At 31.1% G+C, this 27882-nt stretch overlaps 3 protein-coding genes across 4 annotated transcripts in view; 2 read left to right on the forward strand and 1 right to left on the reverse strand.

Annotated features, from left to right (window-relative positions):
- Window position 1: 1 nt before the first annotated feature.
- mRpS10 (mitochondrial ribosomal protein S10) lies at window positions 2-1451 on the reverse strand. The gene is made up of 3 exons (XM_068769567.1): window positions 1366-1451; window positions 998-1263; window positions 2-338 (listed from the first exon to the last, which is right to left on the reverse strand). The coding sequence occupies exons 1-3, from the start codon at window positions 1378-1380 to the stop codon at window positions 92-94; spliced, it is 528 nt and encodes a 175-aa protein (XP_068625668.1). The 5' UTR covers window positions 1381-1451; the 3' UTR covers window positions 2-91.
- A 1213-nt stretch (window positions 1452-2664) lies between these two features.
- Window positions 2665-5708, forward strand: LOC137926030 (uncharacterized). The gene is made up of 3 exons (XM_068769555.1): window positions 2665-2708; window positions 3269-3337; window positions 4206-5708. Exon 3 carries the CDS (start codon window positions 4213-4215, stop codon window positions 5518-5520), a length of 1308 nt encoding a protein of 435 aa, XP_068625656.1. The 5' UTR covers window positions 2665-2708; window positions 3269-3337; window positions 4206-4212; the 3' UTR covers window positions 5521-5708.
- A 1626-nt stretch (window positions 5709-7334) lies between these two features.
- Window positions 7335-27882, forward strand: part of mle (maleless) — a 28289-nt gene continuing 7741 nt past the window's right edge. The window contains exons 1-18 of one of the 2 annotated variants that reach the window (XM_068769634.1): window positions 7335-7503; window positions 10128-10438; window positions 11376-11623; window positions 15350-15523; window positions 16253-16332; window positions 17142-17354; window positions 17584-17678; window positions 17829-17951; window positions 18518-18666; window positions 19933-20059; window positions 21375-21524; window positions 22771-22918; window positions 23506-23609; window positions 24502-24735; window positions 25307-25462; window positions 26362-26492; window positions 27253-27422; window positions 27675-27868. In XM_068769634.1, coding sequence (XP_068625735.1) covers window positions 7428-7503; window positions 10128-10438; window positions 11376-11623; window positions 15350-15523; window positions 16253-16332; window positions 17142-17354; window positions 17584-17678; window positions 17829-17951; window positions 18518-18666; window positions 19933-20059; window positions 21375-21524; window positions 22771-22918; window positions 23506-23609; window positions 24502-24735; window positions 25307-25462; window positions 26362-26492; window positions 27253-27422; window positions 27675-27868 — 2883 coding nt within the window. In that variant the 5' untranslated portion in view covers window positions 7335-7427. Of the gene's footprint in view, window positions 7504-10127; window positions 10439-11375; window positions 11624-13249; window positions 13286-15349; window positions 15524-16252; window positions 16333-17141; window positions 17355-17583; window positions 17679-17828; window positions 17952-18517; window positions 18667-19932; window positions 20060-21374; window positions 21525-22770; window positions 22919-23505; window positions 23610-24501; window positions 24736-25306; window positions 25463-26361; window positions 26493-27252; window positions 27423-27674; window positions 27869-27882 lie in introns of those variants that run through there. The other variant, XM_068769635.1, reaches the window with a different exon arrangement.

Raw genomic sequence — 27882 nt, forward strand, 5'->3', positions numbered from 1 at the left:
ATTATCCAAATAGCTCTTTTATTTCATTTCTATTCTATAAAAAAACTAAAATAATTACTTGTACTTCAACATGTGAACATGTAAAATATATTTAATTAGGTGGTATTATATGTTCGGGCAGTTTTTGGCATTCAATCTTTGTCACTTTCAGAGCACAGCCTTCAGGAAGATTCCTCTCAATATATTCTAAATATGTGTCACATGTAGATCCTGTCAGACGCTGCAAATGAATAAACCTGAAATATGTTCTAATTTCATACTGGACTCTATGTTTTTTATAAATATGGACACATCTCAGGAGGGTGTGCCTCTCTTTTTCAGCTTTTCTTAGAGCCCAACTGAAATAGACATAATGTAAAATCAGTATTTTAACATCCATATTCAATTAACAAGACACATGACATTTTTGAGCACAGAGCGCTAGAAATTTGTCTACATCCCGTCCTGCCTTTCATAATGTTTAAGAGATGAATAATACTTGCAAACTATAATTACAGTGAAAGCAGTGGTTCGAAAATATTTTTACACCCAGTACACAAAAGTATCAAAACCTGTCATTTTAAAATCACAATATTTAGCATACCTTTTAACTAAAAACATGGCAAATGAGCCATCAAAATATCAAATCTCTGGTCATAAGTAGCTTAAAAAGTTTAATAGATTTTAAATTTCAAAACACCTGACACTACATCAGTTTAATGGCTTATTAGTTACTATCATGTGAACGCCTTGCCACAAAGTTGACAGATATGACTATGTCAGGGTTGTCAGAAGACGCTAGTTGCAGACCACTTCTAACCGGTCCCATCAGAAATCTATGGGGGAGGTCTAAGTACAGCAGTGACAATGTTGGAAGTAAGGATGATGAATGCATTGCTTGTTTCAACACAGTATATGTAAAATAAAATATCTGTGGCGTTATCTTCTAAAACAAATATTTTATTCTAAAACATTTTATACCTATAATACATAATTAAATTAGAAAGGAGACACTTACCTTTTTGTAACATCAATTCCCAAATGCGATGCAGCTGCGATACAAAACCATGAATAACTAAGGAGCACTGCAGGGTCTATACCTCTCATTTCAAGTTCTACCCTTCTATATAACTTATCTAAAACTGGATCAATTTGCTGAGGCGCATTTTCGATTGGTTTAACCAAAGGAGTAACTGTAGCAGTACTCAATGGTCGTGTAGTATGTAGTAATGTGTTATAATTTAAAAAATTATTTCGTAAGGTAGGTACAGTTCTCCAAATATTCTAATAACAAATAAAATAATTTAAAACTGGTTATACATAGGTTAAATGGATATAGAAAAAAGTTATTTAATAGTATTTAGTATAAATTATATTTTTTTTTACCTTTACGATATTCATTTTGATATTTGAATTTTTTTATCATTAAAATAATACTTAATAATGAATTAATAATCTAATGCTAAGATAAATCAAAATAACACTTTTTTTTTCTTAAATGTGAAGAGCAAAGGCCCTGAATTAATACAGCCCAAAATTTATTCCAATATTCTACAACAATTGTCTTAAATTTTAAAATAATACTAGTAAATTTATTTATTTGACATAACATCATTAGTTCTATTTAATAGCATTATTAGTAAAAATTATTATTGGAAAGCAACATTTTCTTTCTTATTTGAACTACTACAAGATATGATTTCACCCTAGAATATTTTTGGTCTGTTAAAAACTATTTCCTATAAGAAAACTTACAGGAAATTCATACAAAAAACTATAAATTAAACGTCAAAACTAATACTATTTTATCAGATAGGTTATTTTTTTTTAATTTCTAGGGGTGACATTTATTTTATATTTTTGTAACTTGAGGCTTGGCTTCTCTCAGCCCGTTACAATATACATTCCACTGGACTAAGAAGTTGCTAAGATTTTAATTCGTTTTGGGCAATGATCCTAGAAATTAATTTTTTAAAATAATCTTTAAGAAAAGACTTAGGCTTTGATTGCCCGAGTGGTTGCATTTAGTATTTTGATTCGTTGATACACTGGAAGGCTGATTCTAAGAATCATTTCCTTAGCTTCTATTAAAAATTTGAGAAAAATTTCTGCGTCTAGTAGTATTACCACTTTGTGCGTGGATGCTGTCAGAAATTATGAATTAACTTCATCTACCCTTCTGTCATTGCTAAGGGAAAACCATAAAATTAGGGGAATACCGAGATCTTCAATTTGGAATAAATATAGTTTAACTTGTTATATTTAAATTTAATTCCGATTTTAATCCAATAGCTCATATTAATTTCGTGTGGGCTCTTTTATAAATATATGTTACACGGTTTCCACTTCAAAAAATTGATAGATAATTTCATTTAGTAATAAGAACTAATTTTAACTATTAATTTGAATAACTTTGTACGAATAATATTGTTGAGATGTATATAACATTTAAAGTAAAATGTCATAAAGTTATAAAAGACAAATAAATTCTTATTCTACAATAGTTTGAATTTTGAATTATATTTTGAGATTGCAAAACAATCAGAACCCTTTTGTATCTTTCGTTTGTTAAATATTATCAATAAAATAATATAAAGAGGTAATAATTAATTTTCCGGTGTCAATACTAATATACCTGGAACTATTTCTCTGGAATGGCAACACCTTTTATCTTTCCTTTTGGGACCAGGATCTCGAACACCATACTCCTGTTGATCGCTTCATTTTACGTAATATTACTTTTTTGTAAAAAAAATGTTTGGATGATAATTTTAAAATTTATTTGATACAGTGATTCTTATTTTAAGTATATTATAAGTACGGTTTAGGGTTTCCAGGCCAGCTTCTCATATAGAATTTTGTGCACACATTCTCAAACGCCTCAAATTGCAACGTTATCGATTTTCATTACCTTTGTTTTAAAATAACTTTTTGGTATTTATCATGAAACTATTGTTGCATCAAATATAACCAAATAGTATCAAAGAATTGAGAAGTACTTGTCAAAAATAAAGCAATTCTGTGAATCATCCCATATTGATTTAAGGGAGTGACCTTCAACTTGCGCAGTAGAATGAGATCGTTGGCGAATCTGGACTATGTTGTTATTATGAAAGCAATGTTTTTTTAAGATTCCTGTTCTTTAAAGGCTCCCGCCGTAGCGTCTAGTTTTTCTGATAGTTAAATGACGCATGTAATTCTGTATTGCTAAATAAAGGGCGCAATAACAACTGAGGCGTATGTAGCATTATTGTGATAGATTAATGACATATGCTAATTCATTCCTCAGGACGCCTACCTTGATCGCAGAGCCGAGCTGTATTTGATCTTCTTTCTCGGGAAGCACGATACACCTACAGTACGTATCAGTTATTATCCTGTTTATTATGCTACAGTTCTCACTTCTTAGTTTAAGCCAGAGGTTCCCTGACTTTTTTCCCACAGATCACTTTCAAATTTTAACTGATTTCGTAGGACCCTCTGTAATGACATTTCAACTTTATTCTCAACACTCTACAAAAATGTGAGAATAAGATCTGTAAATTTGCCTGAGCTGTAGATTTGTCCGAGTTCCAAAAATGAAATTATAGCTTGCAAATGTAACAGTTGATGTTTGTTACACATGACGCAATAAGTAACCGCCGCGAATTCGAGTGGACGAATGTTTACATATCGCGTCGGAACGTATTGCGACATGGTAAATATTTCTATTGATTGTTTTTATATGTTGAATATTTGTGCCCAAAGTTTGAAAAATGAGGGAAATGATTTAGAAACACATATGTTTACATTGAGTAAGCATACTTGGCGACGAGTGGGCAGCGGATGAACTGTGTCGCCAGTCGTTCCCACACTCCCGTCGCGTCTATTGTGTAATTTTTATTCGTCTATAAAGTAAAAATTGTTATTAATGTTTCCAAAACCTTTCCATCTCCCATAGTCGTAAACACCTATTGAACAAATTGAACTCTCATACTCTATTATCGGTCGTTGATAAGTGAAACTAAGACAACATATTTAAATTTCGAGAAGCCCCGCTTATGAATTGTGAATCCCCATTTTTTGTCAAGCTAACGTAGGTACCCGTCGGCTCTCTTGTGGACTCCCGGGGATCTACCTGGACCACTTTAGATACTAATAGTATAAATGGTAGAAAGTAAAATATTATTGGTGTATTGTATTGTACGTATTTCAATTTTCGTACTCATTTTTTAACTATGTTTTAGGTGCGGAATGGCGAGGGATAAACATAAGAAGTCGTATAATACCATATATGAAAAAATAATATATAATGTAAACTGTTTCATGGAAAAAGAAGCAGACTTAGGACTCTACGATTTAAAGCAAATCGAAAAACGCACTGCGGCCGCAACTGGTTGCACCGTCGCTACCGTGAGACGCGTCGTTGAAGAACAGAAGCTTTTTCCGACATTTAAAAAACCAGCAGATGCAGTGCCAAAGATAGATCCTTTTGACCAAGGGATTGTTAGAAGGACCATCCACCATTTTCATATCACCGAAAAAGAGCTACCCACAACAGAAAAATTGCAAAAGAAACTGCAAGAGACTATCAATTTTCAAGAATCTAAACGAACTTTGGGTCGGATCATTGATAACATGGGATTCGAATGGATCAAAACTGAAGACAAAAGGAAGATTCTTTTAGAAGATATGGATCTGCGCTTGAAGAGGATTGAATATCTTGAAGTCATTGAAAACTATAAGAAGGAAGGAAGACCTATTGTATATGTTGACGAACTATACATAGAGTCACCACAACCTAAAGGCCAGGGATTTGTTGTACTGCAAGCAGGATCTACATTTGGTATCATTCCGAATGCTTTGTTAATATCGAAAGCTAATGCGAAGCCTGGTAAATACGACAATAACTTGAATTATGGTGAGTTTGAAAATTGGGTATGTATGCAATTAATACCAAATCTACCTGAAAAATCCGTTGTTGTAGTTGACAATTTAAAATATTTCAATAAGGAACTTAAACCAGCACCAAGATACTTAGCTAAAAAATATGACATGAAAGAGTGGTTGCATTCCAAAGACATTAGTTTCAACGAAGACTGGTATAAACCTCAATTATACAAATTAATCAAAGCTAACAGAGAAGTATTTATAATTGAGGACATTTTGGCTGAATACAATCACAGCTTTCTTAGGTTGCCTCCTGGTCATTTTGACCTCAGTCCGACAAAGGTGGTTTTAGACAGTGTTAAAAATTATGTCAACGAAAAAATGGCTGTGTGGAACACCGACATGGTGAAAGAGCTCGTTAAAGAAAAATTCGATTCAATGAACACAGAAGACTGGAAAGAAATTTGTCAAAAAGTCGAAGGCATCGAAGTTGAGTATTCGAAAAGTGATCTTGTAATAGACTTGCTGACCGATGAAATTATTCCATCATATGAAAACGAGTTGTGCTGTTGTGAGGATTTTTTCGAAAGTGACGATGAATCTGATGAAATTAATAAAATTATGAAATCTTTTAACATGACGTTCATTTCTGTAAGCGACGGTAAAGCCTAAGATTGGGGTACCTACTCCAAGTAAAAGAAATCAATGTTAAATGCAATCTTTGCATTATAACGAAATGGATATTCGGGTTTTCAGGATTTTCGCGTCTATTTTTAACCATGTTCATGTTTAGAATACCCTTTTATATGTAGTAATATATATCGAAAAATGTTTTAAATTCTTATTAAAAATGTACGTATTAATAGAATCCATATATATAATCTAGTGCTTCTAAGTTTTACGTATGTTTAAATTAAATTAAACATTAGTAATATTAAAAAAATTACGTACATGTAATTGACGTTATCTTAAAAAATCAAATCAAATGTATATTCTCCTTGCACATTCTTTAATCGTTTCATCGAAATATGACATTGAATTAATTCCATTGTATAATTTCTGGATAAGATATAAAGTGAATAATATGTTCAAATTAAAAAAAATAAAAGTTTACGATAAACGCTGTATCGATGTTTAAAACTTACTCAAAATTAAATAAAATATCAATTACATCAAAAGTACCTGAAGTAAAGCTATGTTATTTTTACTAAAATTATGTAGTAATTTAATGACAACGTTAATGTGTCATAATCATAGTCTCTTATATATATTAAATGGTCTAGTAAAATACACTTGTTTCATTAATTTCCCAGAATTCGTTTTAATTGACTTACAGTACCGGCTAATGCGTTATCTTTGTCGCACAATTGACAAAACGTAGGTAGGTAAACACATAGGTAGTGTGCGATAGGGACAACGCTCTACGAAGCCGAAATTAGCCGATTGTTTCTTTCCAAAGGTCGATATGCAATATTTATCGCCGGGTACTGTATTATATTTAAGTCAATCCCGATATCTTCTATGAGATAATTTTTATATAGTTATTCTTTAAGCACCAGACATTTCTTGTTTTTGTAGAACTGGAAAGGCTATCGAATAGACTAAAGTTAAATTTAAACGTTTCTACGTTTATTTTTTAATGTCTTTTTTTCTTAGCCTTTATAAACCTACTACAATGTATGGGTATGGGTTTTTTAAGAAAAACTTACATCACGTGGATACTATTGGCACGCTTGTAAAGATTTATACCTTTACCTTGTTCAGAAAATATTTTAAATTTTTTTTTTGTAGTATTTTCCGATTATAGTTCCGAAGTTCAACTAAAATTTGCATCGGTAAAACTAATTTACTTAAATAATATGCGTTACGAAAGCATCAAATTTATGCACGTCTATAAATATCGGGATCGGGGGAATTTTAAGATGTCAAAAGTTTTCAACAAAATTTCTATTATGTCATATTTATATTTTAATACACAAAACTTCGTTAGGTCAGTAAATAAGAAAGCAAATAGATCCAATATTAAAAGATAAAACTAAACAGAAAGAACTAAAAGAGATAACATGAAAACTGATTTTGATACGTTCTTAAAGAGAATTGAAAAAAGTTCTTAAAATTAATTATAAATTATATCGGCGATATTGTTTTATTAGGTGTTTTAAATAATTTTTATTATTGATGAAAAAATTAAAAAAAATAAATACATGGCGTAAAGAAAACAACAAAATCTATATTATTAACGTAGGACAGGATTGGATGGAAGAAATTTTTTGATAAGAGTTGCAAAAAGTTCATTTCATTAGTTGTACATGTATATAAATGCATTGAGGATTAGTAAATGTATAAATGTCGAAGTATCGGAAAACATATACAGCACCCGATGTACCGAATTTGATTTCGATTTATCGATCTTTTTGATCCATCGACTTATCTTTGGCAGCCCTAGTATATACACTTTTCTATTATTCGTAGTCTAAAGAAAATTATCGACGCCGGCGTAAATGGTTGCTAAAAAGAGTCGGTTTTTTTCCGTACTTGTGAGAATTTGCTAAGTACACTACGATATCCCAAATTTAACAATGGATATAAAATCTTACCTTTTTTCGTGGTGTGCTAAAAGAAATTTAACGCCGTTGTTCGATATTAGAGCTACAGGTAAAAAGAACATTTAATATTGTTAATGAAAATTTTTTGCATAAAATACTCTCGTATGTTGGGTTCTTGCCCCAACTCACTTTTTCAATCGTCCGCCTAAGCGATTTTATAGTTTTGCAGCTTAGTGAAATAAATAATGTCATGGCTTGTGCCAAAGCTAAGTTTTCGAGCTTGCTTACTATTACAAGACCGTCATTCTGTCTCCTTAAATCTTCTAAAGCACAAATGGCATATTTTAATGTTAAAAATTTATTCATATGGTAGATGAGAGTAAAATTTAAGTAGAATATAAATTGTGATCTGATTTAGTCTCAGAAATTGTTAAAGGAAGTCAGTGTGGTTTGAATTACTGCATATTCATTATTTCAGTCATAGTTCATACACTGGTCATATATCTCCCTCATGTATTACTAATAGATCCTGTCAGAAGCGGCCAGCATCCAGTGTCTTCCGATAACCTTAACAAGGTTGTATGTTCACCTTGTGAGTAAATGTCCTTTGCTGACCACTGCCACTAGTAACTTGCCAATCCCCTGTGCAAGGTTGATTGCTTATGTTTATCTAATCATCTCCTCATTTATGATTTGATCGCGTAGAGATATCCCAAGCATAGCTCTTTCTTAGCCTATTGCCACTAAGCTTGCTAATGAGGCCTGTAGTGGTATAGGACCAATTATTTATGATAAAATTAATATGTAATGGGCATTATTAATTATGAAAATGTTTTTAACCCTTTGCACTCCGTTGTCGCCGTATTTGCGACATTAAAAAGCTAACAATAAATCCGCTGTCGCCGTAGCGGCGACATGGTTGTTTTGCTGCCTTGGTGCCCTTAACAGTTAGGTAAGCAAAATAGTCTGTGCTTATCTTATAGTGTTTATGATACGTTTATTATGCTTACATTGTAATAAGAGTAAAAAGTGCTCTATTTAAGTTTATTTCGTTACACTCATAACGTTATAACCCTAGTGAAGATGGAAGGCGAAAATTTTGACGATAGTTGTGAAATAAGTGATGTGGAAGATGAACTCGATTTTTTGAAAATTGTTGTTAACTACACGGCTTCAATGGGTGGTGTTGATCGCGCTGATCAATACGCATCATCATATTGTTTTCTAAGAAAATCTCTTAAGTGGTGGAGGAAGCTGTTCTTTTGGGGAATGGAGATGTCTGCAATAAATGCATACATTTTATATAAGTGTGTAAAAAAAAGTAAGAACGAAAAACCACTGTCCCATTTGAAGTTCGTCAAGAGATTAGTCGATCAACTTGTAGGTGAATTCCGCGAAGATCGATCAAGACCTTCCACTTCAGCAACTGAAACAAGACTGGACAAAAAACTGCACATATTGCGAAAAGGCAAGAAAAGAGATTGTATTGTTTGTTCTAATAGACAGGAAAAAGGACAAAGACGCGAAACTTCAGAATACTGTGATACTTGTCCCGGTAAACCGCGAATGCATATGGGCAATTGTTTCGAAAGATATCACACTTTAAGAAATTTTAAGTCCTAAAATTTATGTTTTTCTTTTATAATATAAGTTAGAATATGTTTTGTTTATAAAATAGCTAAGAAATAAAAATTTTGTTTTATTGAAACGACTCTATTTTTCTTCTACATCATAGGTATGTACTTGGAACTAATATAGTGCTGGAGTTGCTGGTAGCCTCTATGCATTACTAGGCTGGAGTGCAAAGGGTTAAAGAACTATAACTAAAATCTTTAAATTAATGAAAAATGACTTCACTTGTTGACTTTCATACTTTCAGTTCTGAAAAATGAAAAAAATTAAGTTTCTGATAGTCATCACAACGGAGTTAGTAATGAAAGTAACTCTACAAACTTTGGATACAAAGAGATAATTTGTTCAAGAAGGTGCTAATGGCACTTGGGTCATTAAATTTCTATTTCTATAGCATGTACAAGCATTCTATTATGTGTTGAGGGTAGAGTAATGTAAACTTAAACTTTTTAAGTATTATTCTTAAATTATTTAAATTCAAAAATAATGTCACAAGCACATTTTCCTATTTATTGGTATAGTTTCATAGTATGTTATTTAAAAATAAATGACTATTGTGTATTGTTTCTGAAGGTGTTTGTCACTACAGAGATAGATATGTGTCTGTCCAAATTACTATTTGTTATTCTATCTTTTACCTTGTGCACAAAGACATTAGACTCATTAATTATGATACAAATAATGTCTTTCCAACAACTGAATGTTTAGGGGTTTAAATATTCTTTTCTTTACAATGTGCCTTAAGATTTTCCAGAGAACATCTATAAGCATGATATACTTTTTTGTTTCTTTTCTGTTTAAGTTCTGACAATTTTAAGATAAATAGGAATAAATTAATTACTAGAATTGTCTGAATAAAAATAATACATTGTACACAGTCCAGTGATAATTCAGTTTCCCGATATTCATATGCATTTAAACCTAAGTTTTCCTATTTTAAAACACAAGTCAAAGAGAAATTAAATAAACACTTGTATTTTTTTTAATTAAAAGCTGTTTTAAACACAAACATTTAGTCCCTAAGGCTTTTTAAGAAGAGATATGTATTTAATTATAGATCAGCTAATTTCACATTTTATTTTTTGTCATCCTCATATTCAGGTCCAAAACATCGTCAAAGATTTTTATGTGAAGTGCGTGTTGATGGCTACACCTATGTTGGGGCTGGAAATTCTATAACAAAAAAGGAGGCTCAGAAGAATGCATCAAGGGATTTCGTCAACTTCTTACTTAGGTCTGGTACACTAAGTTCTGCAGAAGTGCCACAAGAGATACTTTTGAAACAAGAAGGGGTAGTTGTAAATCAAAATGAAACAAGTATTACTGATAATAATAAAAGTGGTGCTACATCTGATGTTGGCGCTGCTAATATTGGGGCAGCACAAATGCAGCAGCGAAGACCAGTATTTCAGGTAATAGAAATAAATCAGAAGTGTAACGAAACTTAAAGTAAATTTGTAGCACAACTTCAGTAAATAACTAGTTGCTATAGCCTATAGCTTCAAAGGTAGAAAATTCCACTGACATTTTAAAAATAATTATAACAATTTCTCATGTCTGTCTATTATTAATAAATAACCTGTTTCCCATGGTTGTAGCAGTGTTATGATTATTAATGATGAAGATTAATTAATTACTCAAGTATTATATAACAAATAGTTATCAATAAATGCTTCTTGCATAAATAAAATTTCTGTATTCATATATATATATATATGATATATAAATACATATATCATTTTTATATATATATATATATATATAAATACATATGTCATTTTTATATATATATATATATATATATATATATTTAATACGATATATGTGTAATACTATAATTTATAACACCTGAATTGAAATTTGATAAGAATATTCCTATTGCAGAGTAGAGGTCTTCTAAGAACTGATTTCACGAAATTCTACCTTCAGGGGATTTAAGGGAGTGTTCTAACTTATTAACATGAAATTAAATAAATTATTATTTTTCTTACACATTAATTATAACGACAAAAAACAGTTCGCGGCTACGCGAAGTCGTCGGGGAGCAGCCAGTATTCTAATAAAATACGACTCATAAATTATAGGAATCATAAATGAATAAAATTTTTGACCTATTCTCAATTTTTAAGCGTTTTGTTAACTTTGGGTGATTAATGTATGTACTGCATAAATTATTGCGATTTAAAAAGTAATTATTGTAAAAATAGTAGTGATTATATTGTAAATAACTCTTAATGCACTATTTTTAAACAGTTCATTATTAATCCATAATATTTTTGTAGGTTAATTTACCTTATTTCTATAAATGTAATGCTCATTCTTGCATTTAATAAGGAACTCTGTTTATAGGAAGGAATGGGTCCGGAAAGTATGGGCCCTGCATACCATGCTATTGGTGGACAAAGTCAACAATTCACTTACATGGATCGACTTCAACAACAAAAGAATGTAGAAGACGCTGAGGACCTGGATGTTAATGCCAGTCTTCATGGTAACTGGACAATGGATAATGCAAAATCAAAGCTACATCAATTTATGCAGATAAACAAAATTAATGCTGACTATGTCTACAAGGCTGTTGGGCCTGACCACACAAGGTATGTTTATTAATTAATCAGTAAACAAGTAATTATCTGTCTTAATTGTAACAAGCAGCACCATGTAATCATTAAATGACAAATAATTTATAGTATATTTGGAAAAGCTAATTAAACACCATATTTCTCTATTTAAATCATTAAAATACCATCAATTATATATATAGACATTAACATTATTTTTAGTTAAAAGTTTTATCATTAAAAAGTACTTTAGGTAACATCTTCATTTAATTATTTAAAAAAAGAGAGAAAAAAAATTCTAAAATCTGAGTCTAAAAAGTGTTGACTTTAAACTTACGAAGACACAGAAGCACTTTTTTCAGAGCCTTTGGGAACTATGTTAGCAAAGGATAAATAAGTTTGTTCAGAGGACACATTATTAGCTGTGTTGGAGCAAGTACACTTGTCAAGTCAGTTTGACATTTCTGTATAAACTACCAATAAATAAAAGAGCAGACCCATTTGGAATATTTATCAAAGACATGATTACTAATTTGAAAAATAGTAATAACTATTTCTTAATGAAATTTTTGAACAATGGAACAGTAAATAAAGCGTGGAGTCATTATGGGTTTGCTGTATAAAAATAGTTTAATGTAAACCAAAATGAAGGAATCTAGAAGGAAAGTTAATACCTTTATTCATTAGGTTTGTAGTTCGACATGATATTGGCTTCAATAGTTTAAAGACATGATGTTGCTATTACATAAATAAAAAAAATTAAATGTGTAAATTGGACAAACCTATAGACCGGTTAGTTTTCATATGAACCACTTTATACTCATTTAATAATTAAATTTTAAATGATACAAACATAAACTACAGGAGCAATGTAATTTCCATGTACAGATGTTTAAGAGATTTGATGCAAGCTTTATTGCCTTTAGCTAAGATAAGGCAAGGGACAGTATGTATATTATGAAGCAACTTATTACATTGCAAATTAATAAAGCGGAAAATAAGCATGAGAAATAGTAATTATAGAATGAAGTATTGAACACAACATCATGTGTGATTATAAGTTATTATAATTATTCTTCTGATACATAATGGAGCAGCATATTTAAACAAAATGATGAACATTTCAGTGATAAATGTTTTTTTTTATGAACCCAAATATATTTGCGTAATCATTATTATTTCTGGCTTTAAATAAGCCATTGATTATTCGTATTTATTGAAGAATCAATGGCTGAAATTTTATGTAGACCAACTGGATTTGTGGTCAAATACCACCCACAGCTGATACAGATAAAATGTTTTATTTCATATTATTACATGTGTACTAATGTATTTGTAGTATTAGTATACATGTAATAGTTTTCAAGCTATCTGTATCAGCTTTTTTAAGAGGAGAAGCGAATTTTGCAAAGCATCGCAAGATTAGCTTCTATGTAAAGTGAATATGTTGGTTTAGAGAGATCGTAAGATACTAATATTAATTAAATGTCGACGTAACGTGAATCCCTTTATCATAAAACAATATTATGGGAGAAAGTAAAATGAATATTACAATTTCTTATATAATTATTATCAATGTTGAAACATGATCAAATAATTTGATTTTGTTTTGAATTTTTGTTGCCATAGATCTCTCTAAATTGATGGTGTACTTGGCCACAGATCCAGGAACCTCCTTGCACCACTATAAACTTCAATGTAAGTATTATGTTGTAGTTATACAGTTGCATGTTAATATATATATCATATCTACTAAATATACTAATGGTATCTATATTTGGGTCATTTATGATTAATATATTTCACACCATGCTTGTTACACATCTTTCATAATTACTTAAGTTATTGCTCTGTAAAATTTGGTTACATTACAGATGTTATTGTACCACTTTTTACTGCTTGCTTGAGTGCAATTAATGTATGGGCTACAACTTCATAATTATTTCTAATTTTTTAGCTTACCAACGCCATATAATAGTCTAATAACTTCTGGTACATACTCTGCAGGGATACATTAATTTTAATTAGTCGAAATCTGAATTTTGAAATCGCTCAATATATTATCATTACATTATTTATTTTCAAAACTAAATGCTGAAACCTTTGATTTTTGGATAAGGTGTATCATACATTAATTGACGGCAAGAGATCTATAAATGCATTCACCCATTTAAAGCTTTTATTACTTTAGCCCCTCAGCCCTGTATATTACTGTGAGTTCTATATTCTGTACTACAATACCTACATTAATCATACTGGTTAACAGCAACTTTAAACTATAACCTGAAATTAAATAGTAATATCTGTAGCAAAGCAACACTAACTTTATAAAAATAAGCTACAATCAAACAAATCAATTTAACATATTTTTCAAATGGCCGCTGCATCTTAAAAGTATATTATCCCTTATTAAAAAGATTAAAATGCAAACAAACAATCAAAAATTTTTATTTCAAAAATAGGCAACACCACTTTGCACCACTCATTTTAAGGGTGTAAAAGAATTCGTGTAAAAAGACATTTTGGGTAATTTTTCAAAATTATAACATATAATTATGTAAGTTGTTAAACTAAAATGAAAACTTTAAACATTTTCTCAAAAAACCTTTTACTAAAAGTAATAATGAAATCCATTTTACATAAGTATTGTTATATAGAGAATTTTTATATAGAGAATTATTTTTTATATAGAGAAACCTAAAAATTTAAAATATGGTATATTGAAGTTTCAATTTATAAGTACAAAACAATCTATGAATAAAAATAAATTTTTCATCTATTTATCACTCTTTGATAACATGCTTGGACGTTTAGAACGACCATTTTATGTTGATTTTAATTGGTTTTGGTATAATGGGATTTAAAAAAATTCGAAACCTATACTAACTTTTCAAGGAAGTCTTTTAACGCGAATTTTTTACATTGGCTTTTCTGTAGAATGTATCCAACGCATTAAACGACCTTAAAGTAGTTTAGAAAAAGACTAAAAATATACTTGTATTGTATACATTTTTATTCACCATGCTTTAATTATGTATGTAATTAAAATCTTAACATTGTCACTAAAGTCATTATATTTATACTAAATACTAATTTATTATTGTAATCATGTTTTTAATTGTAATAAAAATTATAATAAGTATGTATACATACTACTTATATTCGAATTTTTACACTTCTATTAACACACATAATAATTTATAACACATAATAATTTATCAACTTCAGTATTATAGTAATTTAAAGATACTGCGATTATTAATAATTTACGATTACAGATCTTAATTTGTCTTTTATACCTTTTGTATTATAAAATATCTTATACAATTAACATGTCGACTACTCTCTTCTTGTTTTTCTTGTGTACTGTTTTCATTACGAAATTGTCTGTAGACTGCCCAACAAAGTTATTATAATTCTATCTTTTTCTTTCTGGCGCTATTTGTACAATTAAGGGTAACAAATTAAAATTTGTCATTGTTTGTTTTTAAATATAATTGAGCCCTATACTCTGGTTGATTATATAAGTAGAATTGTGAATAAACTGTTTAGAACTTAATGTCATTGGTTTATAAGGGACTGTAGTACCGAGTATTACAATAAAATAATATATCATACTATTGTTTTCTGGTGTAAGAGAGATTTTAAAGAGTAGTATCTGCATGGCCCAATACATATACAAACTAAGTTTTCACACATAACAATAAAATTTATTATTTTAGCCAGTATGTTTAACTAAGAATTTTCAATGAAAATTTGCAGGAGTTTTTGCTGCGAAATGACAATTTTCGTAAGAGAATTGGGGCGTAATGTAACAGGACGCGAGACTGCATCCAACAAGCAAACTGCTAGCAAATCCTGTGCTCTGTCCATAGTCCGTCAATTGTATCATCTGGGAGTTATCGATGCTTATGGAGGCACTTTGAAGAAAGATAGGTAAACACATATTCAAATTATCTTTATTCAAGTAAACATTTACACACAATTTTGAATCGTCAATTTATTTTAAAGGTTACAAGTTATTAGCTACCACTGGCTCGGCACACTGATATGCTGTGAAGACTCGGCCAGAAAGTCAACAGTTGGTCTTTTTAAATGAAATTTAATAATGTTTGATGTCAAAGTTATAAAGTCAACCATGTAAATAAGTCAACAAACCAAATTCAATACTTTCCGAGTTACTAAAAACTCTTGGAATCTATAATAAGATTATTTTATAATATACTTTTAATTTAAAATCTAAATCTAAGAAAGTAAGTTCTTAGATATCTTGTAGAACTTAATATATCGATGTCTGCATGAAATACTATCGCAATTGGTAAAATAAAATATTTCAGGAAATCTAAATATAAAACATGAAAACTGTTTATATGTATGAATATACTTTTATGGTAACAACAGTTTTTATATTAAAAGAAAGGCTATATTGTTATACAATCTGGCAATATTATACATACTTATCTTAATTTCATCAGTATTTAAGTAAATGTGATATAGTTGTTGTGGATATGGCATGACTTCCATGCAGACATCAATATATGCTGCCAAACCCATTAAGGTTTTGTTAACTTTTTCAAGTTCAAATTTGACATTACGCTTTTATATTTATTATGTGTTTATTTGATGTAAAGTGAATATAACGTAACAAAATGTTTATTTATATAGATCTGCCGAAGGAATTATGAAACCTTACCCTGTTGCCATAGACCCAGCATTAGAGGACCAAATCGAAGAAACATTGCAAGGTGTGTTTCATATGTATTAATTATTTTTAAAATAGTTTCCTCGAGAACCTATCTGATTTTGATCTAGGTTAAGTGTAGCTAGTAGATTTAATTTTATTCATATCATAGATAGGCAGTAAGGCAATACAATACGAAGACTGATTTAAGTTTTAGTGTTTGTAAATTAAATAATGGTTAACATCATAGTTTCAGATGTTGGATGTCCATAGCTGTGCATAGCTGTCCCCCATAGATTTTACCCCTAATAAGCCAACATGTTTACGTAGGGTAGTAAAATATTTATTTCAAAATAGTTATATAAATTTTAATTTGCTTTGAACCTAATTTGTTTTTTTTATTATTCACGAGTAGACTGCCTCATTCAGAAATTCTTTCTGGCCGTTATATAATCTTGGTTTATGATTCTTGCTATATTTTGCTTTATTCTGTCTTTATGTATGTATATACATATATATATACATATATATATAAGTTTTCATTGTGCTTTAAAAATAAAATATGAAGGCTTTTGTACACTTTGCTCTATCCATCTCCCTGCTTACAAAGAATGCGTGGTTTAACGGGCGAGTATCAATGTGCACTGATCACTTAAATTTTTATCATTTATTATTATAATACTTATTTTAAATATTAACGTTTCGGCGGTCTCCGAAGCGCGTAATGCGGCGTTAGAAGACCGATGCCTCTACTAGTTCTCTACATTGTTTTAATACAGCTTGTCATATATTTATAAATTTCTCGAGGTAGCGAAAAATAGACACGATCCGCTTTAAATATTCAGACTTAAAAGATTTAAATTTTGTATGCAGATCTGGGTATAGAGCCCGTTAATGTGGATGAGGCTGCGAAAAATCTTTCCAGAGAAACTGAAGGCGCGGAAGGCCAAGAAGGTCCTACAGGCGTAACGTTGCTACAACTTGATAGAGTAAAGGCGATGAGGGAAGCTCGACAGACTCCTGGAGGAGTTGTGTCTTGGTCTCCTCCGCAACCGAATTGGAATGCATGGAATGGATGTAATATTGGTAAGTTATAATGTCCTAAAAATAATATAAAATCCATAAGATTAATAATTTTTATCTGTTTTTCTTATGTATACTATATTTGCTGGTAATAAGTGTTTTTTTCAACTGCACTTTATTAGGCAAGTGAAAGGGACAGATGATAGTCCTTTATTGTTACTGTCCGCTCAGAAAAGGTGCATTGTCTGTTATTTACACTATCCATCTAACACAATTTGTATGTTTTTTGCAGATGAAGGACCGCTAGCCACTTCTTCCTTGGAAACTATAAGTAATGACTTAGAGGAAAGTCACAGAGATGTGTGCCAGAATAGTCAACTATACCAGGTAAATAGGTTGATGCGTGCAGGTTAAATTTATATATGTCTATATAATTTTGCCTAATGTAAAGGAATTACTAATATTTTTGCTTATATACCAGTCAATTTTAGTTTCAATATGACAAAGTTTATGTAATTTTTTTTGTTGTATTTTTAGGAAAGCATGAATGAAAGGTCTCAGTTGCCAGTATATTCTATGAAGAATGAAATAATGGAAGCAATCAATGAAAACTCTGTTATTATCATTAGAGGTAATACTGGTTGTGGGAAAACCACACAGGTAAGATTTTTTAGTATTTTTGAAAAGGCATTTTCGGTACATATTGTTGGCACTTATAAGCATACGAAATATTTATTCAGTAATTGTTACTAGGTTTAAAAAACAATGTTTTATTTAAAAATTTAGAATTATACAGTATTTAAAAATAAAAACTTAAAGTCAATTTTACTATTCTATCCATCTTTATGCGCATAAAAAATCCATGGTTAACAGCCAAGGAATAATGTGCGCCGATTACTTTAAATTTATATTTGTAGTTCTTATTTTAAATGTAAATTTTGCAACAATTTCCGTCGCTCGTTATGTGGCTATTGTTGTCAGCAGACCAAGTTTTACTAATCCTCCTCAGGTCGCTTTAAGTATATGCATATTATATTTTAATTTTCTCTTCTATTAATTTAACATGAATGTAGAAAGACTTATAATTTATAGATAATGAACAAGTCGTTAGTATAATTAAAAAAAAAACTAAAAGTAAAGTTAAGTAGGTTGTAGAGCATTAGTGATAACAATGAGAATAAGTGATTATTTTATTGTTCTTAAGTGGTTGTTATAATGTTCTTCAGGTTTGTCAATATATACTGGACGATTATATAGCGAGTGGGCAGGGTGCTTGGGCAAATATTTGCGTCACTCAGCCACGTCGTATTTCCGCCATCAGTGTTGCGGAAAGAGTCGCCAATGAACGATGCGAGGAATTGGGAAACAGTGTTGGGTAAGATTCTTTGGCTTCCATAACATATTCTTCTATGGAATGAATATAAAAAATAATGTTACGTCCTGTGGGTTCTGACTCGAAATGAAACACCACTGATTCACGGGGAGCCCTTAATTCACAAATCAGATGGTCACCCTCTTTACCACAAAGTACCTTCGTTTAGTTCAAACTACGCTTCCAAATCGGTCAAGAAATCTCTTTTCAAATAACTTACCAAATCGCATTCTGTATCACTGATCGTAGAGCTTAACCTTATAACTCGAATAACAACACTGTCGGCTTGCGGTGTATATTTCATTATACTACGGAGAAGGTTTCAGTAAGTTCGCGATAGTACTCAGTTAGAATTTCCGAGACCCGTACACAAAAATCTATAAATAACTTAAAGGTCACGCGTGTTTACAGCACTTCTTGATACTAGCGTTCTGTATTTATTGCTTAGAGGGTTCTGCAACTCGTGATTTATAACAATAATATATAGAGCTTAATAGACGTCACATACTTCTTCACTTACTGGTGTAAAACCACAAAGATTTACTATGTACATTAAAACTAAATAATTAAATAGGCTTTAAAACTGTGTTGATGAAATAATCACGATCGGGATGGACCTCAGTTCAAGCCTGAGATTAGATATTTAATGCACATTTGCCTAAAGTTATATTGGAGGCTTATTGTGAAAGCACTTTGTACAAAAATATCGAGATGTGTGATTGAAACATTAGTACTGTACCCGGCCATAAATACTGCCACATCGAATTTGGAAAGAGACGCACGACTGACAAAATGTCAGATAGATAATGTGTGACAGAGATAACACTCTACTAAGCCGAAATTAGTCGATTGTCTCTTTCCAAAGGCCGATGTGCAATATTTATCGCCGGGTAATGTACACTGTTGATGTTCCATTTATTTTGTTAAATCATGTATCAGTTAATTCATTGAAATAATTTTAACAAATATTTTATTCATACACGGTGGAATGTGATTCGCTTAATTTATGAAATCAATGAGATATTTATGATATTTTAGTAAAAAATAGTTCTTAAAGGTGGTAAATAATCTTGATTTTTTGTGACACACGTTATTCTCTCAAAGAATAAGAGAGTATCAGTTTTGTAATCCTGACAGTTTAAATAGCAAATCTTTAGTAGGTATCCATACCTAAATGTTAGAAAGTAAGGTGAAGTAAAACTCCCATGAATTTTGTAATACACATATTTATAACATTTTACCGATAATCTGTAAACATTTTTATTACAGTTATTCAGTTCGTTTCGAGTCAGTTCTTCCTCGTCCCTACGGATCAATATTGTTCTGTACCGTTGGCGTTCTGCTGCGGAAGCTTGAAGGTGGTCTACGAGGAGTGAGCCATGTTTTAGTTGATGAGGTACGGTTATATACAGCAATTTTATAGTCCTCTTTGTTTACCTTGGTTCATCAGTAATTCTTAAATGTTTATTATCCCTTTGCTTTCGAACGGCGTCGATACAGCGCTCGGTCGATTTGCAATGCTTAGGTCTTTTGTGATTCTTTCTAATTATTTACGATAAGCGATAAGATACCTTTCTCGCAAGTACTTTCGTGGACTCGGCTCCGCTCATTGGGGCCAAATCTTACAGTTCACTTCAGTGATATTCAGTATAGCATTTGGTTAAAACAGTCTTGAAAGTAAATGTAACAATTGGAAATATTTGAGCCTTAAAAATATGGAGAAAGATCCCATCCGCTGAAGTTCGAACGAATTTAATTACGGCACTATAGACAATGAGCTTACATTGGTTTCAGACCGTGAAACAAACAAATCATATAATCTTCACTGTTGCTAAGTCTATAAATCATATCTATTTATAGAGACCAACAGTGAAGTTGAGGGTGATGTTGAGAATGAATCTGTGGAAAGTGCGAGTAGTTCAAGATGGTAACTTTGCAACAAGTACCACAAATAACGATTCAATAAATAAAACGCTGGGTTAACATTTCAAATAGGGCGAGCATTGTATCGGCGCCGCTCGAGTTGTTTCAAATCGGCGGTTAATGCATTTATTTTTATTTTGTATTGAGATGAATTATAATGATCACTTGTGTTCATTAATAGAAGACCCATAAGAGCCGAATTTAAAAGAAACACGATTCTACATGTTTAGATCTCTAAAATAGCATTCTTCAAGTCATAATATGTTGTATAAAGCATACCAAAATGCACCCTGATTTGATATCTCTTTCACAATTATCGTTAACATAATGAAGTAATTTATTCCCTATTAAAGCTATTGATAAACTTTAAATTTACTGCAACGTAATAAAAGTCTTGACAAAAGTATAACAAGCATGTTTTCATTGCTAATTTCTACGTCTTTAGTGTTAAACCTATGTACATCGATATTTTTCATATATTTAATGCTAATCATACGCATATAGGCAGTTTCACACTTTATGGAACTTTACTGTCTATGTATCTTATATTATAGATTGATTGAGCTTTCTTATCTAGTGCAATAATTGTATTGTGATCGGCAGCATTATTAAAGTTAACACATGATATATAGATAAGATATTGTGCATAGCAACATTGCTGTGCACAATATTTGCATATTGAAGTGATTTATTAAGAATTAATTGCGTTTATTGTGAAAATAAATTTGTGCATTCTTAAATATTCTTTGCATAAAAGCTGGTCTAATGTTTACAATTGAATTATTCAGGTACATGAACGTGATGCAGATACCGATTTCGCTCTGATCCTGCTCCGTGACATGGCACACACATATCCAGATCTTCGCATCATTCTCATGTCTGCCACTATCGACGTCACACTCTTCACCAGCTACTTTGGCAACTGTCCAGTTATTGAGGTCAGAATTGACGTTTTTTATTCGATTTTTCATACTTATTTGCACGATTAGCACAAATCCGATATGGATGCGTATTTAAAAGCTGGAGTGATGAATTATTAACCCCTTTAGTGCCAAACATATTTCACCAAAGTTTGTTAAAAATGCCAGAAAAAAGGTGCATTTTTATAGATAACTTATATGAACAATATAAATATTCACCATAACCATTATAACACATCAATATTCATAAATTTTTTATCATTCTCCTCAGGAGATTTTATAACTATGATAATAAAAACACAAAAAGTGAACACTACATATTTATTGACAAAGAAACTATAAAAAGTATATTGAAAATGAACTTTTTACAAACAAACTTTTAACAAATTTATTTACAAACGTGTTTCCTTACGCAAAAACCATGCAGGAATGGAACGCCTGCTCGTGCCAAAAGAGATCGGTCAAAAGAAGCGCTATCGCGACGCTGGCATTTTTCACAATTAGCGATAGGAGCGCGACGGCGCTCTTTGGCACTAAAAGGGTTAAGAAAAAAGCGAAGACATTGGACACTTGATAGGGATGTAATAATGAAAGAAATAGTGGAATTCGCAAAACGAACCGGTTTAGACGAGGTAAATATGTAAGAAATAGTTCGAGAAAGAGCGCCTAGTCTTTCAAATGCTGAGCTCAAGGAATTAACTGACCAAACAAAACAAAAATATTCATATCGAAGGAGAGAAAAAAGAACTTAAAAAGGACCACTAAAACTAAAATTATGGACCAGATATTGAAAGTGATCCAAGTTTCGTCTAGAGTCCAAAAGCAAGATGGAGTGTAATAGATACTTCTATTAATTATCAATAACTTCTAACAGAACGTCAAAGGAAAGAATTCACAGAATATCAGAACTACAAGATGTCTTTTTGTCAAAAAGGCATAAGATTAGTAACAGATTGAATGATCTGATTTGAAGTTTTATTTATGCTTATAAGTATATTCGCTTAAATTGTTTTTATTTTCGTAAGAAATATACATTAGGTTTTATTTTTATTAATAAAACATCATTATTAATTTTAAAACCTAAACAATTTTCTATCTATATTCCTCTCACCCTATTATTTCCATGTTAAGATAGCCCCGTTGAACGCTGTTTCACATTACGCCATACTTTGATGGAACGTATATTACGGGCTAAGCGGGGTCTTATTGTATATCTTATATTGTAATGATGATTAATATATATTATAATGATGCTTAAAACCAGGTCCCCGGTAGAACATACCCTGTTCAACAGTACTACCTTGAAGATTGCGTGGAGTTAACTAGCTTCGTCCCGGTCCCCGAGACACGAAAGCGAAAAATAACCGGCAAAAAAGCTAACGTCAAAGAAGAAGAAGATGATGATGAGGAAGGTAAGATCTTTTTCTCAACAAAACTAGTAACACTTTGGAACTTACTAGAACTTAGGAACCTGTAGATACCTGTATATTTCTGTTAATATTTTATTAAGTGTTATTTGTCACTTACCTTAAGTTATGTTTATTCTGTTTTTAAAGGCTAAAATTTTTGAATAATAAACAATTGTATACATATTTTTGATCTGAAGAGAAGATATGCAATATGAACATAATTATTTGGTTTAACCTCAAAAACTTTTTAAATAAAATAATATACTTTTCAGATTTTCATAATTGTTATTGAATTTATTTCATTATTTTATTTCATGGTTATTTTCGGAAAACTTACATACACCTAAATTATATAAAAAGAGAACGTGAACATAAGAATTAATATTAAATTTATATTAACTATAAATAAATATTAATGTGAACTTATGTATTAAAACTTACACCCATCAACAATGTAGTTTACAACATTTTATTTATCTATTCTACATTGTCGCCTTCACATTAAAAAATATTTACAATAAAAAAAATTACAATCTTATACGAATATACATGGAAAGAAAAAGATGTCAACTTAAATTTTTATTTTGTAGGTTTGGGAGAAGAACCAGAAGAGGATATGAATAAAACCTGTGAACTTGGTGACAACTATGCACCAAGTACTAAAGAAACCATGAAAAAGCTGTCAGAGAAAGACGTAAGTATATAACAATATATACAAAGAACTTCATTCAACAGAAGCAATCTTTATTCTTGGATTATTGGAGATTGCGTATTTGGATCATTATGTCTAAAGGTAAAGCGTTGGCTTTTAACACGTTCCATGCCACGGCAATTTTTGGAGGTTTTCTATTCAGGCCGTGTGGGGCGTATACGATTACAAACCATATGACTTTTTAAATTTTTAATTAAATTTATAAAAGTCCTGTGGTTTACACTTTTTCAACTCTGCAAAGCTATAATTAGCGGGAAAAATATATTATAAATTTTAATATGCATTACGTACGCGTAGTGGCGATGTAAAGTTATGTATATTAGACCCTACAATTCAATTTTGAAGAATTTTGTTTTTTATGAGAACTGCATATGGCCTGAACTTAGTGCAGCGGGGGTCGTATACGCCCCTCGTGGTATGGAATATGTACAAAACTACCCTTTCCATTAGGAAAGGGTAGTTTTATTGAAAAAAATCCCATAGGCAAATGTCCTAGTGAAATGGATAACTATATATTTTACACACAGTATATGTTATCTACTCTATGTACATGTATATGTCAGATTTTTCTATAACTAATATCCTGCAGCTTCTGCAAAGGCCTCGAAATCATGTTCCATGAGTGCATGTGAACTCTTGATGTATTTAGAAATTAAGGAATCGGTGTGAAAGACCCCATTGCAACGAGTCTTACATAGCATATTCTTTAGTTGTTCTAGGAAATCGAAGCATCTATAGGTAGGTAGGGCTTTCGATTAACATGCCCAAAGACATTTAATTTTAACATAATTTGTTAATAATGCGTTAGATACACCTTATTATTATATAAAAACCCCAAATAAGCTACGAATTAAAATTATCAATTTATTTTCAGCTTAGCTTTGAATTGATTGAAGCTTTACTACTGTATATAAGGCGCCTAGAAAACGAGGGTGCTGTTTTGATTTTCTTGCCTGGATGGAATATCATTTTTGCTTTGATGAAGCATCTCATGAACACTCAAATGTTTGGAGACACGTCAAAGTACGTTATACTGCCGTTGCACAGTCAAATACCAAGGGAGGATCAGAAGAAAGTGTTTATCACTCCGCCTCCTGGAATGACAAAGGTAATCCTTTTAATTGAAAGCAGTGGTTGTTTAAGATAACTATTAAAGAGGCTTCTTTGTCCTTTCTGTATGTAAGTAAAGTATAAATATCTTATTTTTTCTATGTGGGTTTATCCATATAAATAAAAATATAAATCTTTATAGTTACATAATTATAAATCTTTAGAAAAAACTGGAAATGAAATTTAATGTGATGGATAAATAAATTAAAATGCAAACTGTTTTTGTGCGGTGGATAGGGACCCCATAGAAATACCAAAAAAAGTGACTAATCGAAAACTATATCATTAGCAAAATACGACTAAGCTACTTAATTGGAAACGCTCATATTGTAATGAAATATGTACATATCAAAAATCTAAAAATGCGGAATGGCGAATGAAGTTTACTAATTTTTTTATTATTAACTTGCTTGCAATTTTTATATATCGCACAAAAACATCATAAAGCAAATGGCACAAATAAAGAAAATAACACACAAGAAAAAGAGTTTGAGTGTGTGCAATTTGTAGTAATTGTAGTTGGCACCTCTTTTTAGGAAAGTTCAAGTAAATCATGGTTTTTATTTTAGGTTATCTTGGCGACAAATATAGCAGAGACCTCGATCACAATCAATGATGTTGTCTATGTGATTGATTCATGCAAGGCTAAGATAAAGCTTTTCACGTCGCATAACAACATGACGTCATATGCTACTGTTTGGGCAAGCAGGACCAATTTGGAACAGGTCAGTGTTTATTTTTATATAAATTGTAATGTGCAACTTTCTCTCTACACAAAATATTTTAAATAAATAATAAATGATGATCAGAATATTTTTTTTAAATCACCTCCCTACATTTATTCTATTTATTCATTGACAAAACTTCACTGGGATTGAGGTGGTGTAGCTAAAAGCACTGAGCCTAGATCCTTTTACGTTAATAAAGCCCAGGGTTTTACATTAGATCATTTATTCCCATAGTAGTCCAAATGGACTTGCTTGGATCTATGGGTGGTTCAACAAGAGCTATGTAGGCATGAAAAAAAAAACTAAAATGTTGGCTTTACTTTACTTATCAAATATTATTTTAAGAAGTACAGTGTCATTTTTGAGAATATGGTATAAATGTGGCTGCGAGAATTCACCGGACATAGCAAAATTTTGTGAGTGATCTATGAGAAAAAAAAGACTTGGAGAACTAGTTAAGCTCTAAGATTACTTAGGCGGAGGCTCGATATATATACTGTTTGCAAGAATCCTGAAAGAGGTTCTCGGCTGAGATTACCTCTACAGGCCTTTGCCATTATTATTTTAGGGAAGCCAAGAGTTACCAGATTATCAAGAAAAGTATGTTATACTGCCGTTGCACAGTCAAATACCAAATTAAAAAAAATTAAAATTACCAGATTATCAAGAAAATTTTTGAATCTACCATTATTTCCTATTACTTCAAAGACCATTTGCATGGACTGAATTGTGGTTTACAAGCAAACTGATTTGTTAACGAGTTTATTCAAATGTATATGATCATGGACTACACCACACAGTTGCAGAAAAACCTTTCTAAAATTATATTATATTTTTTTAATATATTATATATATTAACTAATACTTTTTTATTTTTTTTATTTATTTATATATAGCGCAAAGGCCGAGCTGGACGTGTCAGACCGGGAATATGTTTCACTCTGTGCTGTAAGGCACGCTACGAACGCTTGGAAGAGCACCAGACAGCTGAGATGTTCCGTACACCTTTGCATGAATTGGCTTTAAGGTAATTATGGCCATACTCTCATAATACTACTTTGTCCGAAACATTTCCTATTGTCAAAACTTATTGCCTAGTCATAGTAAAAATACATAAATCAGTATTCAGAACATTGACTTTAATTGCTAGTTTAACATTTTATAATAAATAGTGATTACTTACTAAGGTTTCTTTCAATACACTATAAGATTTTAGGAACCTGACTATGCTTTCAAAGTAATGTTTTATTTATATACTGTTTGTCTTGCGTGATCGATTTCTTCACTTGTATATGAACTTAAACATATCTGCAGGATATGGTTTCGGGTAACAGCAGCAGACTGACAGACTTTTTGGTTCTTTATATTTTAAGTCGCGTCAAAAAGTGACGGACATGTGTTGAGATATTTTAAATAACAATGTTTTACTCAATTTCTCTTTAGTTATTATTTTTGCAGAATAGATATAGGCTTGCCAATGATGACGTTTAAAATATTATTCTAAAACAGTGATAATTGAAACAATACATATGTGTTGTTTTATTACATGTTTGTAATAATTTCGTATAAATGTACTATTTGACTGTAATGTTTGTAAACGTGTTTAGCGTTTTATTGTTAACTAATAAATTGAATACATAATTATTGATAACATTGCATTTTATCCAAGTTAATTAAGGAAACAGTGCACTTTTGTCCATACTTCACGGGGACATTTTTCACTTTTTATAAAAATATTAAAGCTTTCAATAAAATCTGTATGTTACATAATTTTTTTTTATGTTCAGCATCAAACTACTCCGTCTGGGAAGTATTGGACACTTCTTATCGAAGGCCCCAGAACCGCCACCGCTGGATGCAGTCATTGAAGCCGAAGCTTTGCTCCGCGATTTGGGTTGTCTTGATGGAAACGACTCTCTCACGCCCCTGGGCACTATACTCGCTAAACTGCCTATAGGTAAGTTTATTAAATTTATATATATGACATTTATTATTGTCAGAGAATAACAATGTATAATACCTAGCATTTAATTTGGCTCAATAAAATAAAAACAACACCAAACCAAATTCCACGGAATTTTTCTTTAAAATTATACTCTTATGCTTGATATGCCAAAACATAAAACATCTTTTATATAACGTTAAAAAATTGCTTGTACTGCAAACTTAATTTTTGAGCTTATGTTTAGTTATTGTTCTATTGTTTCAGAGCCACGTCTTGGTAAAATGATGGTGTTGGGCTTTGTGTTGGGCGTTGGTGATGCTCTGACTACAATGGCGGCCAATTCTACCACCTTCCCGGAGATCTTCGTGGTTGAAGGACGTAGAAGATTGTCCATGCACCAACGAGCTTTGGGAGGAGACAGGGCTTCGGACCATGTGGCTATGCTTAACGCCTTTCAGGTTCAAAAATACAT

The sequence above is a fragment of the Battus philenor genome, unplaced genomic scaffold, assembly GCF_028537555.1.
Source record: "Battus philenor isolate CCGP_79_NKW_IND1 unplaced genomic scaffold, ilBatPhil1.0.hap1 SCAF_28, whole genome shotgun sequence".
Taxonomy (NCBI): domain Eukaryota; kingdom Metazoa; phylum Arthropoda; class Insecta; order Lepidoptera; family Papilionidae; genus Battus; species Battus philenor.

Excerpts from the sequence above, each read along its gene's own strand:
- mRpS10 (XM_068769567.1), bottom strand. Across the intron at positions 339-997 it reads GGAATTGATGTTACAAAAAG|TTGGGCTCTAAGAAAAGCTG; the intron begins GTAAGTGTCTCC and ends TGTCTATTTCAG.
- LOC137926030 (XM_068769555.1), top strand. The coding sequence starts at position 4,213 with ATGGCGAGGGATAAACATAAGAAGTCGTATAATACCATATATGAAAAA.